Source organism: Ranitomeya imitator, chromosome 5 (genome assembly GCF_032444005.1).
Source record: "Ranitomeya imitator isolate aRanImi1 chromosome 5, aRanImi1.pri, whole genome shotgun sequence".
Lineage (NCBI taxonomy): Eukaryota > Metazoa > Chordata > Amphibia > Anura > Dendrobatidae > Ranitomeya > Ranitomeya imitator.
Window position 1 is genome coordinate 435,124,076 of NC_091286.1, and position 16,183 is coordinate 435,140,258.

The 16,183-nt window shown below is 39.7% G+C and overlaps 1 protein-coding gene across 1 annotated transcript in view; it reads right to left on the minus strand.

Annotated features, from left to right (window-relative positions):
• The window catches only part of LOC138638114 (probable cation-transporting ATPase 13A4), a 385,556-nt gene extending 370,026 nt beyond the window's left edge, over positions 1–15,530 (minus strand). Inside the window, exons 1-3 of the mRNA XM_069727134.1 lie at positions 15,413–15,530; positions 2,356–2,526; positions 2,039–2,170 (exon numbers count right to left, since the gene is read on the minus strand). Of these exons, the coding sequence (XP_069583235.1) occupies positions 2,039–2,170; positions 2,356–2,526; positions 15,413–15,460 (351 nt within the window). The 5' untranslated portion in view covers positions 15,461–15,530. The remainder of the gene's footprint in view (positions 1–2,038; positions 2,171–2,355; positions 2,527–15,412) is intronic.
• Between the last annotated feature and the right edge of the window lie 653 nt (positions 15,531–16,183).

The window sequence follows — 16,183 nt, forward strand, 5'->3', positions numbered from 1 at the left end:
AGACCATTCTAAAGTGACCCCATCTACCTCATAAGTAAGTGGTTCTATCTGGGTTTCTTTTTTTAAATCATGGTTTTGGGGAATTTAAACGGAAACTCCGACGTAAGTGCTCAGCGAAGAGCACAAGATAAATGTGAGCAAAGCCTTTTTCAATTTTTGGGAGGCAGAATGAGTAAATAGCAATAAAAAAGTAGTTCTTATTTTTATTTTTACTGTGCTGTATAAATGTTAATGTGCATTTCTTCTTCGGGTCCCTGCAATTACAGAAATACTAGATTTATGAAGTAATTGTTAAATTGTTAGGTTGTGCTGCTATCGCACAGTAAAAATGCTTTTTAATAAAATGTATTTTTTTTGCCATATTTTGAGAACTTTTTTGTGAGGAGAGCTTTATGAGGGCTTATTATTTGTGGGACGAGTTGCAGATATTTTTGGTACGATTTTGGGGTACATAATGTTTTTTGATCGCTTTTTATTCAGATTTTTCAGACACAGAATTAACAAAACTCAGCAATTCATTTATTGTTCTTATTTTTTGTACGCCCTTCACCGTGCGGTAAAAGTGATAAGATCTATTTGTTTATCATGTCGGTACCAATACAGCAATACCAGTTATATATTTTTCATGCTTTGGTTTTTTTACAGACTAAAAACAATATTTTACAAAAAGGAATTTGCTTTTGCATCATTATATTCTGAGAGCTGTAACTTTTTTATTTTTTTGATGAATAATCCATATATGGCTTGATTTTTGCAGGACGGTTTGGTGTTTTCATTCATACTATTTTTTTACATACGACTTTTTGACCAGTTTTTATTCACTTTTTTGTGAGTCAGTATGATGAAAAGGTGACATTTTTTAAGCCATCCAGTATAAATAACATCCTAGCTTTATAGAGCGGGTCGTTCTAAATCCAGTAATACCAATTATGTGTATCTTTTTTGTTTACTTTTGTTTTATCAGAAACACTGTGTGTTCAGTGGCAATAAGGATTTGCGTCATTTTTGTGTGTTTTTTCAGGGTTTTCTCTACTTTTTTACATGTTTTATTTAACTTTTTTCACTTTTTTCTTAGTCCCACTGTGGGACATGTATAATTTTTATTTTGATCACTTGTCTCATCTCATACACTGCAGTACTCGTGTTCAGCAGTGTATGAAACTGTCAGTGTCTCACTGACTATGCTTGTGACAGACAGTTTATTGTGAGATCTCCCAAGCCACCGTACTTTGGGGTCATCACATGGTCTCAGGGTACTATGGTAACCATCAGGACCTGGGAATGTCATCGAGGGGGTCCAATGTTCAAAAAGGTGGTCTTGTGACCCTCTTGTAATAAATTAAATACTGCTTTCGGTTTTAATCATCCTTGACTCAATTAGTCACAAAACCGCAAGTCTGACGCCTAGCTCGGCGGTGCTATTCCCTTATTCCCAATCTGCATTTCAAAACAGCAATAGGGGAATAAGTACCCTTAATGATCACCAATTTAATGCATCTTGACTGTCATTAAGGGGTTAATTGCGCTCACCTGGAAAACTAATTATCACGTTTGTTTGAGATTGATTTCAGTAATCCAAAGAGCCCAGAGACACAATACCGTCCATAAGTTTATTTGAAAATCAAAAAAATTGCATTTTTATCACACAAATCAAATTTTCACAATAATTTGAAACACAATGTAAATGCCAGCTAGGTCCAAAACCTGTGCTAACTAATTTTGAAAATGTAGAGACTTTGTAGCTTTCTTTTTTCAGTAAATGACCTTCACTATTCTTTTGTTTGTATGGTCAGAGTTAGGCTGGGGTCACACTTGTATGTGTGATGTGAGAAACTCGCATCGTATTTCTATGCAGCCACACACTCCGGTCCCAAGTGCAGACAGCAGTGTTAGGTATTGATGTGAGAGACTCGTGTGAGTTTCTCGCATCACACACGCAAGTGTGACCCCGGCCATAAAGTATACATTCAGTTATAAAGTTATAAACAAAAAACTAAACATAAAATCACCATTATTATTTTGACAGGACAACACTTACTTTGCCTTCTGGCTCCATTATAGATTTGCATATGTATGAATTTTCATCACCAGTAACAAAAGACCCAGTTTTTGTTTTTGTATTAAGATTAACCTGGATTACTGTCTTCTTTATGTAGTCTTTAAACTCTCCCTGCAGAGATATTGTTGAATATTTAAGTATGGAGAGACAGAAGGTGGTAGTGAATTAAGTTGTAGTTGCCTTGGGCAGAAATCTACATAAATCACAAAACGTTAATCTGGACATTACTTCTTTTTCCACAATAAAGTAATAAGAAACTTATTCTAATTTGATAAATGACTAAATGCTGTACTTACAGTTTGTAGCAAAACTGTATCAGCATCTGCTAAGTTACACGGAACACAGTGGCACCAAACATCCAGCTCTGGCTTCCAATAAAAGACCAATTTTAGGAACCCTAAAGAAAGTATGTAACCATGTATACACAAAATTTTTCTCCATGTTTCTGATTTGTATCCAAATATCTCCTGAAAAATAAGAAAAGTAGAAGAATAAAATAAAAATGGACTATTATTAAAGAGGACCTTCACTTTAATAATAAAAAAACAAGCCTGCAGCCAAACACATTGAAAAAAATAGCCAAAAAGATGCCAAAAAATAAGCTTCATGACAAAAAACACCGGCATATCCTGAAGCTTCTTCCTATTGAAAAACTTCCTGCTCTGTCTCATGTCTAAAAGTCATTGTGTGCACATTAGTGATGAGCGAGTATACTCGTTGCTCGGGTTTTCCAGAGCATGCTGGGGAGGTCTCCGAATATTTGTGACTGCTTGGAGATTTAGTTTTTGTTGACTCAGCTGCATAATTTACGTCTGCTAGCCAGCCTGAGTACATGTGGGGGTTGCCTGGTTTCTAGGGAATCCCCATACGTAATCAATCTGTCTAACAGTCGCAAATCATGCAGCTCCGGCGACGAAAATGAAACCTCCGAGCAGTCACAAATACTGGGAGACCACCTGACCGTGCTCGGGAAAACCCGAGCAATGAGTATACTCGCTCATCACTAGTGCACATAACTTAAAGGTTTTCAACAAAAAGTCAAAACAGAAAGAGTATATGCAATGTTCTCATTAAGCTTTCCCAAGTTTTAATTAACTCTTATGACATGTAAATTTTTGTTTTTGTTTTTGCTTTTACAGATTTTCCTCTTCCTCTTTTAACATCCATAACTTTTCTTATAATCAAATGAAGGATTGCTTTGTGGGAGATGAGTTGAAGTTTTGAATGACACCTTTCATGTTCTCTCATCCATGGAACTGTTTGAGGGCTTTTGTTTTGCACAACTGATTATAGTTTTACTCATACCATTTTGAAAACTTTTTACTGCAAAAGTGTGGTGGTGACTAAAAAAGGGCAGTTCTGGCATTTCAGGGTTTTTTTGCAGTTTGCAGAAATTTATAATTTGATGTATTAGACTTTTACGGATACAACAATACTAAATGTTTATGTCACTCAGTTTTTTGTTTCTATATTTTTGAATGGAAAACGGTAATAATGATTTTAACTTTTACTATTTTTTACTTTAATTTCAGATTTTTTAAAACTTTTTTAAATTTATACTTTCTTCAGGAGACTTGAACCTTTGATTGTTTAATCACTTATAATATATAGTTTTATACAACAGTATTGCTAAATATGCTGTGTTACAATTGATATTCTCCTATGAAACTCCAATAGAGGAAGAAGCCCTTAATCTACATTCGTAACCCAACGTCTCCTCACAAATGCTTTGCATGTGAGCCAACTGGAGCACTGGCAAAGCAGACCATGTAAATGCAACTGTCGGGTATAGACAAAGGCATTGAAATGGTTTAACTGCAGCAATTGGAGCTAGCTACAAAACGTTTATAGTTTTGCAATGTTAAGTTCTCACAACGAGTTTTCAGTGAGTTTTTCATGCTGCGCATTAACCCCTATATCCCATATGACGTACTATCCCTTCAAGGTGACCTGGGACTTAATTCCCAGTGATGGGATAGGACATCTGTTATGATCCGGTGACCTAGGAGCTGCATGAGAACTTTCACTGGAGAAAGTGGTCATTATACTGACCGCAATCCTGAACTTAACACTGCAACTAGAGGTAGCCGTGGAGTGTACCTAACACACCTAGACACCTCGTCACTGCCGGAGGACTAATTACCCCTAAAGATGGAAATAGGAATACTATCTTGCCTCAGAGAAAATCCCCAAAGGATAGACAGCCCCCCACAAATATTGGCGGTGAGTCGGAGAGGAAAAAACATACACAGGCAGAAAACAGGATTTAGCACAGGAGGCCACACTTGCTAGATAGGACAGGATAGGACAGAGTTCTGTGCGGTCAGTAAAAAAAACCCTTCAAAAACATCCACAGCAGAAATTACAAAAACTTCCTACATCTAACTAATAGATGTAGAAGCGTAAATCTGCAACTCCAGTGAATCCTACAATCAGAGCAGGAAAAAAACTGAAACATGCACACAGCAGTGTGCCACAGATACAAAAAAAAAACAAACACTTATCTTTGCTGAATTTCGCAGCAGGCAGGAGAAGCCAGAAAGTGATCCATCTCTTCACAAGGAACATTGACAACTGGCAAGGGCTAAAGGATCCTGCACACCTAAATATCCCAGTCCAAATTGTAATCATCATACACCTGGCCAGGACTGTGACGCAGAGACAACTGCATTCCCACCTACAGCCACCGGAGGGAACCCAAGAGCAGAATTCACAACAGACATCATAGGCGATTGGCCGGTGGATCGCCGCGGGGTGTCAGCTCATTATTACAGCTGACATCCGGCAGTACACTATGTTCCAAATTATTATGCAGATGACATTTTTCGCGGATTTTCCTTAATGGTCAGTGCAAATGACAGTCAGTCTAATAAAAATCATCACCCGTTAGAGTATACATCAAATTTTATTGAAGAAACCTCCCAATGATAACAGTATAATCTCCAAAATGAATAAAAACTCAAAATGCACTGTTCCAAATTATTAGGCACAGTAGAATTTCTAAACTTTTGATATGTGTTAAAGAACTGAAAATGCTCATTTGTGGAATTTGCAGCATTAGGAGGTCACATTCACTGAACAAAAAAAGCTATTTAACTCTAAAAACATCCTAACAGGCCAAGTTACATGTCAGCATAGGAACCCTTCTTTGATATCACCTTCACAATTCTTGCATGCTTGAGTTTTTGGAGAGTTTCTGCTTGTACGTCTTTGCATGAAGTCAGAATAGCTTCCCAGAGCTGCTGTTTTGATGTGAACTGTCTTCCACCCTCATAGATCTTGTGCTGGATGATACTCCAAAGGTTTTCTATAGGGTTGAGGTCAGGGGAAGATGGTGGCCACACCATGATTTTATCTCCTTCTATGCCCATATCAGCCAATGACTCAGAGGTATTATTTGCAGCATGAGATGGTGCATTGTCATGCATGAAGATGATTTTGCTCCTGAAGGCACGTTTCTGCTTTTAGACCATGGAAGAAAGTTGTCAGTCAGAAACGCTATTTACTTTACAGAGGTCATTTTCACATCTTCAGGAACCTTAAAGGGTCCCACCAGCTGTTTCCCCATGATTCCGTCCCAAAACATGATCTCTCCACCTCCTTGATGATGTCGCATAAAATTTTGCAATTTTCAAATTTTGAATTTTTATTCTGTTAAACGAGAGAGTTATGTGACACAAAATAGTTAATAGATAACATTACCACTAGTGTTGAGCATTCCGATACCGCAAGTATCGGGTATCGGCCGATACTTGCGGTATCGGAATTCCGATACCGAGATCCGATATTTTTGTGATATCGGGTATCGGTATCGGAAGTGTAAAATAAAGAATTAAAATAAAAAATATTGTTATATTCACCTCTCCGGCGGCCCCTGGACATCAGCGGGAGGATCCGGCGTCCGGCACGGCTTCTTTCTTCAAAATGCGCGCCTTCAGGACCTGTGGAATGACGTCCCGGCTTCTGATTGGTCGCGTGCCGCCCATGTGACCGCCACGCGACCAATCAGAAGCCGCGACGTCATTCCTCAGCTAAAGTCCTAGAATGAGCGCCTTCTAGGACCTGAGGAATGACGTCGCGGCTTCTGATTGGTCGCGTGGCGGTCACATGGGCGGCACGCGACCAATCAGAAGCCGGGACGTCATTCCACAGGTCCTGAAGGCGCGCATTTTGAAGAAAGAAGCCGTGCCGGACGCCGGATCCTCCCGCTGATGTCCAGGGGCCGCCGGAGAGGTGAATATAACAATATTTTTTATTTTAATTCTTTATTTTACACTTTAATATGGATCCCAGGGCCTGAAGGAGAGTTTCCTCTCCTTCAGACCCTGGGATCCATGAGGATACATTCCGATACTTGATGTCCCATTGACTTGTATTGGTATCGGATATCGGTATCGGCGATATCCGATATTTTTCGGGTATCGGCCGATACTATCCGATACCGATACTTTCAAGTATCGGACGGTATCGCTCAACACTAATTACCACATGTCTACTTTACATCAGCACAATTTTGGAAACAAAATTTTTTTTGCTAGGAAGTTATAAGGGTTAAAATTTGACCAGCGATTTCTCATTTTTACAATGAAATTTACAAAACCATTTTTTTAGGGACCACCTCACATTTGAAGTCAGTTTGAGGGGTCTATATGGCTGAAAATACCCAAAATGACACCATACTAAAAACTGCACACCTCAAGGTGCTGAAAACCACATTCAAGAAGTTTAATAACCCTTCAGTTGCTTCACAGCAGCAGAAGCAACATGGAAGGGAAAAACGAACATTTAACTTTTTAGTCACAAAAATGATATTTTAGCAACAATTTTTTTATTTTCCCAAGGGTAAAAAGAGAAATTGGACACCAAAAGTTATTGTACAATTTGTCCTGAGTACGCCGATACCCCATATGTGGGGGGGAAACACTGTTTGGGCACACGACTGGACTCGGAAGGGAAGTAGAGCCATTTTATTTTTTCAATGAAAAATTGGCTCCAATCTTTAGCGAACAACATGTCGCGTTTGGAGAGCCCCTGTGTGCCTAAACATTGGAGCTCTCCAACAAGTGACCCCATTTTGGAAAATAGACCCCCCAAGGAACTTATCTAGATGCATACTGAGCACTTTGAATCCCCAGGTGCTTCACAAATTGATCTGTAAAAATGAAAAAGTACTTTTTTTTTCACAAAAAATTTCTTTTAGCCTCAATTTGTTCATTTCCACATGGGCAACATGATAAAATGGATCCTAAAATTTATTGGTCAATTTCTTCTGAGTACACTGATACCTTACATGTGGGGGAAAACCACTGTTTGGGCACATGGCAGGGTTCGGAAGGGAAGGAGCGCTATTTGACTTTTTGAATGAAAAATTAGCTCCAATCGTTAGCGGACACCATGTCACAATTGGAGAGCCACTGTGTGCCTAAACATTGGAGCTCCTCCACATGTGACTCCATTTTGGAAACTAGACCTCCCATGGAACTAATCTAGATGTGCGGTGACCACTTTAAACCCTCAAGTGCTTCACAGAAGTTTACAACACAGAGCTGTGAAAATAAAAAATCATTTTTCTTTCCTCAAAAATGATGTTTTAGCAAGCATTTTTATATTTTCACAAGCGTAACAGGAGAAACTGGACCACTGTTTGGGCATACGTCGGGGCTCGGAAGGGAAGTAGTGACGTTTTGAAATGCAGACTTTGATGGAATGGTCTGCGGGCATCATGTAACATTTACAGAGCACATTTGATGTGCCTAAACAGTAAAAAAAAAAACACAAGTGACCCCATTTTGGAAACTAGGCCCCCCAAGTAACTTATCTAGATATGTGGTGAGCACTTTGAACCCCCAAGTGCTTCACAGAAGTTTTCAAAGCAGAGCCGTGAAAATAAAAAATAATTTTTCTTTCCTGAAAAATGATGTTTCAGCAAGCAATTTTTTATTTTCACAAGGGTAACAGGAGAAATTGGACCCCAATAGTTGTTGCCCAGTTTGTCCCGAGTATACTGATATCTTATATGTGGGGGTAAACCACTGTTTGGGCACACGTCGGGGCTCAGAAGGGAGGGAGCACCATTTGAGTTTTTGAACGCAAGATTGGCTGGAATCAATGGAGGCGCCATGTTGCGTTTGGAGACACCTGATGTGCCTAAACAGTGGAAACCCCTCAATTCTAACTCCAACACTAACCCCAACACACCCCTAACAATAATCCCAACTCTAGTCATAACCCTAATCACAACCCTAACCCTAACACACCCCTAACCACAACCCTAACCCCAACACCCCCCTAACCCTAATCCCAACCCTAAACCTAATCCCAACCCTAACCACAACCCTAACCCCAACACACCCCTAACCCTAACCATAACCCTAACCAGAAGCCTAATCTTAACCCTATTTCCAACCCTAGCCCTAATTCCAACCCTAACACTAATTCCAACCCTAAACCTAAGGCTATGTGCCCACGTTGCGGATTTGTGTGAGATTTTGTCGCATCAGTTTTGAAAAATCCGCAGGTAAAAGGCACTGCGTTTTACCTGCGGATTTCCAGTGTTTTTTGTGCAGATGTCACCTGCGGATTCCTATTGAGGAACAGCTGTAAAATGCTGTGGAATCCGCACAAAGAATTGACATGCTGTGGAAAATACAATGCAGCGTTTCCATGCGGTATTTTCCGCACCATGGGCACAGCAGATTTGGTTTTCCATAGGTTTACATGGAACTGTAAACCTGATGGAAAACTGCTACGAATCCGCAGCGGCTAATCCGCTGCGGATCCGCAGCCAAATCCGCACCATGTGCACATACTCTTAGAATTAGGCTATGTGCACACACTACGGAAAATGCTGCGGATCCACAGCGTTTCCGCAGCTGTGGGTCAGCAGCAGTTTCCCATGAGTTTACAGTTCAATGTAAACCTATGGGAAACAAAAAACGCTGTGCACATGCTGCAGAAAAAACTGCGTGGAAACGCAGTGGTTTACATTCCGCAGCATGTCACTTCTTTCTGCAGATTCTGCAGCGGTTTTACAACTGCTTCAATAGAAAACCGCCGTTGTAAAACCGCATTGAAATCCGCAGAAAAACTGCAGAGAAACCGCGGTAAATCTGCGATAAATCTGCAGCGGCTTTGCACTGTGGTTTATCAAATCCACTGCGGATAAATCCGCAGAGGACCAGAATACATGTGCACATAGCCTTACCCCAACTCTAACCCTAGCCCTAACCCTAACCCTAGTTCTAACCCTAACCCTAATCCTAGTTCTAACCCGAACCCTAGAGGAAAAATAAAAGTGAATATATTTTCTTTGTTTTATTATTGTCCCTACCTATGGGGGTGACAAAGGGGGGTTCATTTACTATTTTTCTTACTTTGATCACTGTGATAGGTTTTATCACAGTGATCAAAATGTACATAATAATAATCTTTATTTTTATATAGCGCTAACATATTCGGCAGCGCTTTACAAGTTGCACACATTATCATCACTGTCCCCGTTGGGGCTCACAATCTAAACTCCCTATCAGTATGTCTTTGGAATGTGGGAGGAAACCGGAGTACCCGGAGGAAACCCACGCAAGCACAGGGAGAACATACAAACTCTTTGCAGATGTTGTCCTTGGTGGGGTTTGAACCCAGGACTCCAGCGCTGCAAGGCTGCTGTGCTAACCACTGCGCCACCGTGCTGCCCTTTCAACAGCTAATCAGAGCAATCATAGCCACATGGGGCAAAGCCACCCCCCGGGCTAAAGTACCACTCCCCCTGTCCCTGCAGATCGGGTGAAATTGGAGTTAACCCTTTCACCCGATCTGCAGGGACGTGATCATTCTGTGACACAGCATATGCGTCACAGGTCGGATTGGCACCGACTTTCATGATGCATACGCTGTATCACAGGTCGGTAAGGGGTTAACCCCTTCAGTGAACACCGTAAAAAAAAAAAAAAAACGACGAGGCAAAAAGCGACGTTTTATTATCATACTTCCAAACAAAAAGTGGAATAACACGCAATCAAAAAGACGGATATAAATAAACATGGTACCGCTGAAAACGTCATCTCGTCCCACAAAAAAACAAGCTACCATACAGCATCATCAGCAAAAAATGAAAAAGTTATAGTCCTCAGAATAAAGCGATGCAAAAATAATTATTTTTATATAAAATAGTTTTTATCATATAAAAGCACCAGAACATAAAAAAAGATATAAATGAGGTATTGCTGTAATCGTTCTGACCCGAAGAATAAAACTTCTTTATCAATTTTACCAAATGTGGAACGGTATAAATGCCCCCCCAAAAGAAATCCGTGAATAGCTGGTTTTTGTTCATTCTACCTCACAAAAATCAGATTAAAAAGCGATCAAAAAATGTCATGTGCCTGAAAATGGTACCAATAAAAATGTCAACTCGTCACGCAAAAAACAAGACCTCACATGACTCTGTGGACCAAAATATGGAAAAATTATAGCTCTCAAAATGTGGAGACGAAAAAACTATTTTTTGCAGTAAAAAGCGTCTTTTAGTGTGTGATAGCTGCCAATCATAAAAATCCACTAAAAAACCTGCTATAAAAGTAAATCAAACCCCCTTCATCACCCCCCTAGTTAGAGAAAAATAATAAAATTTTAAAAAATGTTGGGGCTAAAGTTAGGGTTGGGGCTAAATTTAGGGTTAGGGTTGGGGCTAAAGTTAGGGTTAAGGTTCAGACTAAAGTTAGGGTTAGGGCTCCAGTTAGGTTTGGGGTTGGGATTAGGGTTGGGGTTAGGGTTGGGGCTAAACTTAGGGTTAGGGTTGGGGCTAAAGTTGGGGTTAGGGTTCAGGCTAAAGTTAGGGTTAGGGCTACAGTTAGGGTTGGGGTTAGGTTTGGGGTTAGGGTTGGGGCTAAATTTACAGTTAGGGTAGGGGCTAAAGTTAGGGTTAGGGTTGAGGCTTAGGGTTGGGGCTAAAGTTAGGGTTGGGGCTACAGTTAGGGTTGGGGTTAGGTTTGGGGTTGGGGTTAGGGTTGGGGTTGGGGCTAAATTTACAGTTAGGGTAGGGGCTAAAGTTAGGGTTAGGGTTGAGGCTTAGGGTTGGGGCTAAAGTTAGGGTTGGGGCTACATTTAGGGTTGGGCTATAGTTAGGATTTGAATTACATTTACATTTGGGACTAGGGTTGGGATTAGGGTTAGGGGTGTGGTTAGGGTTATGGTTAGGGTTTGGATTAGGGTTAGGGGTGTGTTTGGGTTAGGGTTTCAGTCAGAATTCATGGGTTTCCACTGTTTAGGCACATCAGGGGCTCTCCACACGTGACATGGCATCCATTCTCAATTGCAGCCAATTTTGCGCTGAAAAAGTAAAACAGTGCTCCTTCCCTTCCGAGCTCTCCCGTACGCCCAAACAGGGGTTTACCCAAACATATGGGGTATCAGCATACTCAGGACATATTGGACAACTTTTGGGGTCCAATTTCTCCTGTTACCCTTGGGAAAATACAAAACTGGGGGCTAAAAAATAATTTGTGTGGAAAAAAAAAAGATTTTTTATTTTCATAGCTCTGCGTTATAAGCTGTAGTGAAACACTTGGGGGTTCAAAGTTCTCACAACACATCTAGATCAGTTCCTTTGGGGGTCTAGTTTCCAATATGGGGTAGCTTGTGGGGGGTTTCTACTGTTTAGGTACATCAGGGGCTCTGCAAACGCAATGTGATGCCTGCAGACCATTCCATATAAGACTGAATTCCAAACGGAGCTCCTTCCCTTCCGAGCTCTGCCATGCGCCCAAACGGTGGATCCCCCCACATATGGGGTATCAGCGTACTAAGAAAAAATTGCACAACAACTTTTGGGGTCCCATTTCTCCTGTTACCCTTGGGAAAATACAAAACTGGGGGATAAAAAATAATTTGTGTGGAGAAAAAAAAAGAATTTTTATTTTCACGGCTCTGCGTTATAAACTGTAGTGAAACACTTGGAGGTTCAAAGTTTTCACAACACATCTAGATAAGTTCCGTAGGGGGTATTCATTCCAAAATGGTGTCACTTGTGGGGGGCTTCAATGTTTAGGCACATCAGGGGCTCTCCAAACGCAACATGGTGTCCTATCTCAATTCCAGTCAATTTTGCATTGAAAAGTCAAATGGCGCCCCTTACCTTCCGAGCTCTGCCATGCTCCCAAAGAGTGGTTTACCCCCACATATGGGGTATCAGCGTATTCAGAACACATTGCACAACAACTTTTGTGGTCCAGTTACTTCTGTTACCCTTGGGAAAATAAAAAATTGGGGGCGAAAAAATAATTTTTGTGAAAAAATATGATTTTTTATTTTTACGGCTCTACATTATAAACTTCTGTGAAGCATTTGGTGGGTCAAAGTGCTCACCACACATCTAGATAAGTTGCTTAGGGGGTCTACTTTCCAAAGTGATGTCACTTGTGGGGAGTTTCAATGTTTAGGCACATCAGGGGCTCTCCAAACGCGACATAGCATCCCATTTCAATTCCAGTCAATTTTGCATTGAAAAGTCAAACGGCGCTCCTTCCCTTCCGAGCTCTGCCATGCGCCCAAACAGTGGTTTACCCCCACAAAAGGGTATCAGCGTAATCAGGGCAAATTTTACAAAACCTATTGGGGTCCAATTTCTCCTGTTACCCTTGGTAAAATAAAACAAATTGGAGCTGAAATAAATTTTTTGTGAAAAAAAGTTAAATGTTCATTTTTTTAAACATTCCAAAAATCCCTGTGAAACACCTGAAGGGTTAATAAATTTATTGAATGTGGTTTTGAGCAACTAGAGATGTGCAGTTTTTAGAATGGTGTCACAGTTGGGTATTTTCTATCATATAAACCCATCAAAGTGACTTCAAATGTGATGTGGTCCATAAAAAAAATGGTGTTGTAAAAGTGAGAAATTGCTGGTCAACTTTTAACCCTTATAACTCCCTCACAAAAAAAAAATTTGGTTCCAAAATTGTGCTGATGTAAAGTAGACATGTGGTAAATGTTACTTTTTAAGTATTTTGTGTGACATATCTCTGTGATTTAAGGGCATAAAAATTCAAAGTTGGAAAATTGCGAAATTTTCAAAATGTTCGCCAAATTTCTGTTTTTTTTCACATATAAACGCAGGTAATATCAAAAATTTTTTACCACTATCATGAAATACAATATGTCAAGAGTAAACATTGTCAGAATCACTGGGATGCATTGAAGTGTTCCAGAGTTATAACTTCATAAAGGGACAGTGGTCAGAATTGTAAAAATTGGCCCAGGTTAAGGGGTTAAAAATATAAAAAGATAAAAATATATAAATATTCAAATCATCCCCCTTTCGCCCCATTCAAAATAAAACAATAAAAATAAAATAAAACCAACACATATGTGGCATCGCCGTGTTCAGAATTGCCCGATCTATCAATAAAAAAAAGGACTAACCTGATCACTAAACGGTGCAGTGAGCAAAAAAGTAAAAATGACGGAATTCCTTTTTTTGGTCACCTTGACATTGAATTAAAATGCAATAACGGGCGATCAAAAGGTCATATCTGCACCAAGATCGACTCAATAAAAACGTCAGCTCGGCACACAAAAAATAAGCCCACACCGAACCCGAGATCACGAAAAATGGAGACGCTAGTGGTATCTGAAAATGGTACAATTTTTTTTTTAACAAAGTTTGAATTTTTTTTTCACCACTTAGATAAAAAAGAACCTAGACATGTTTGGTGTCTATGAGCTCGTAATGACCTGGAGAATCACAATGGCCGGTCAGCTTTAGCATTAAGTGAACCTAGTAAAAAGCCAAATAAAAAACAAGCTTTGGATTGCACTTTGTTTTGCAATTTCACAGCACTTGGAGATTGTTTTCCTGTTTTCTAGTACACGACATGGTAAAACCAATGTTACTGTTCAAAAGTACAACCCGTAAGGGGTTAAAGTCAACTGGTGCTAAAAAAAAAAAAATTGGATGCAATACATATAATATTTGTTTTTTCTGTATATGTTGCAATTCTGTAACATTGGCATCTGTAAATGATCCTGTAAATGATTATCAGCTTCTGCTGTAAAAAAAAAAAAAGAATTGGACATGGATGATAAGTGAGAGAAAAATTGTCTGTTTTATAGTCGAAAGCAACAATTTTTTTTAAGCTTGTGTGAACCTGGCCTAATAGGAGATCAAGAAAAATATGGAACAAAAAGAGGACATTAGTTACCTTTATCCGCAATTTATAAACTAATAAGGAATATATATATTTAAATGCCCCTTCGCTGCAGTAAAAATGCTGGAACTTTATATTCAGAGTTAGGCTGGGTTCACATTGCGTTAATGGCAATGCACTGATGGCATCCGTTACATAGCGGCACTAACGCTATGTAACGGATGCATTAGCGCACCCATTAACTGCCATTATGTAGCGCATCGCTAACACATGTCATAATCGGCATGCGTTTAGCGATGTGCTGTCATTCTGTGACGGACCCTCAGACGCAGTCTGCAGCGTTTTCGGGTCCGTCACCGCTAGCACACATAGAGCATCTGCACTAGCGCGATCGCATAAACGCGATCTTTTTCGGCACTTGCGTTAATGCAGTCTGTTTAACGTATGCGTTGAACGGACTACACTAACGCAATGTGAACCTAGCCTTACACTTAAAGGGACTCTGTCACCTGAATTTGGAGGGAACAATTTTCAGCCATAGGGGCGGAGTTTTCGGGTGTTTGATTCACCCTTTCCTTACCCGCTGGCTGCATGCTGGCTGCAATATTGGATTGAAGTTCATTCTCTGTCCTCCGTAGTACATGCCTGCACAAGGCAATCTTGTCTTGCGCAGGCGTGTACTATGGAGGATAGAGAATGAACTTCAATCCAATATTGCAGCCAGCATGCAGCCAGCGGGTAAGGAAAGGGTGAATCAATCACCTGAAAACCCCGCCCCTATGGCTGAAAATTGTTCCCTCCAAATTCAGGTGACATAGTCCCTTTAAGCTTTTGTAAGACGAAAAACAACTTTAAAAATGATAATTAAAATAATTAAAAGTATTAAATAGTTATAATAGTAGTAATATAAATAGTGATATAGCAGGACAAATGGACGAAGTCAAGCAAATCAAGTAAGGAAGAAATAGCACATACTGAACATGGGCAAAATATTTATTGGTACCATACCCATCAATATAAATTGCAGCAAATTAGAATAAATAAGGATAACTACTACAAGAACAATAGATAAACAAGCTGTTAACTCTTTTCATGCACTATTACACATATCACACAGTATATGCAGTATATAATGCCTAATTATATACTGATTACATTCATTTGCAGATGACAGACCTTTATCAGTTCTTATATTTGCCCCATCAGCACTCACCATTTTATTCTCCTCTCCCTCATTAAGCACTGCATGATTTTCTGCCATTCCTTCATGTACCAGTATGAGTCTGTAAAACTGAGTATGGGAATGTGGCAAGTCTTAATCCCTTCTGATCTGGAAACTTTTCACTGCAAAACTTTTGTCTCCTGAAAGTACAGCCTCCAGATTTGCCTACAGACTCTTATTGGATGTTTTTATATTGGGCACAAATATCTCCTTCAAATGATGTAGAAGTATCTGCATATAACGCAGTAAAAACTTATTTCAACTATATTTTATTTAAATTCTCTGCTTTCTCATTTCAATATATGTAAAAAATATAGATTCTAGATCCAAGTGACAAGGAGCAATATAAGTATTGTCACTGGTATAGAAGAGAAAATTAAAGTGGTTGCTGTCTAAACAATGAAAAAGAAATAATTAGCAAAACGTATCCAGAAGATGATTTAGGACTTTACTGCAGATATGTTGATGTAATTGTTTTCATAAGCATTTTATTGGGAAAGTAATATGAGAAGTGGTGGGGATATAAAAGGGTGGGAATGAGTAAACTTTCAATTAGAGAAATGAGAATAATGAAGGAAACAATGAAAGCGGAGAAGTGAAAGATCAGTGGAGGACTATCATATTTTCAACATGCAACACTAACATTCAGAACTGAAACATGCAACATCCACAGCTTTCCCACTCCTCCCGATGCTCTCGACAGCTTCTGTTCCCAGGGATGCATTGCGAAATTACATAGATGACATAGCGGTCTCTGGCAAA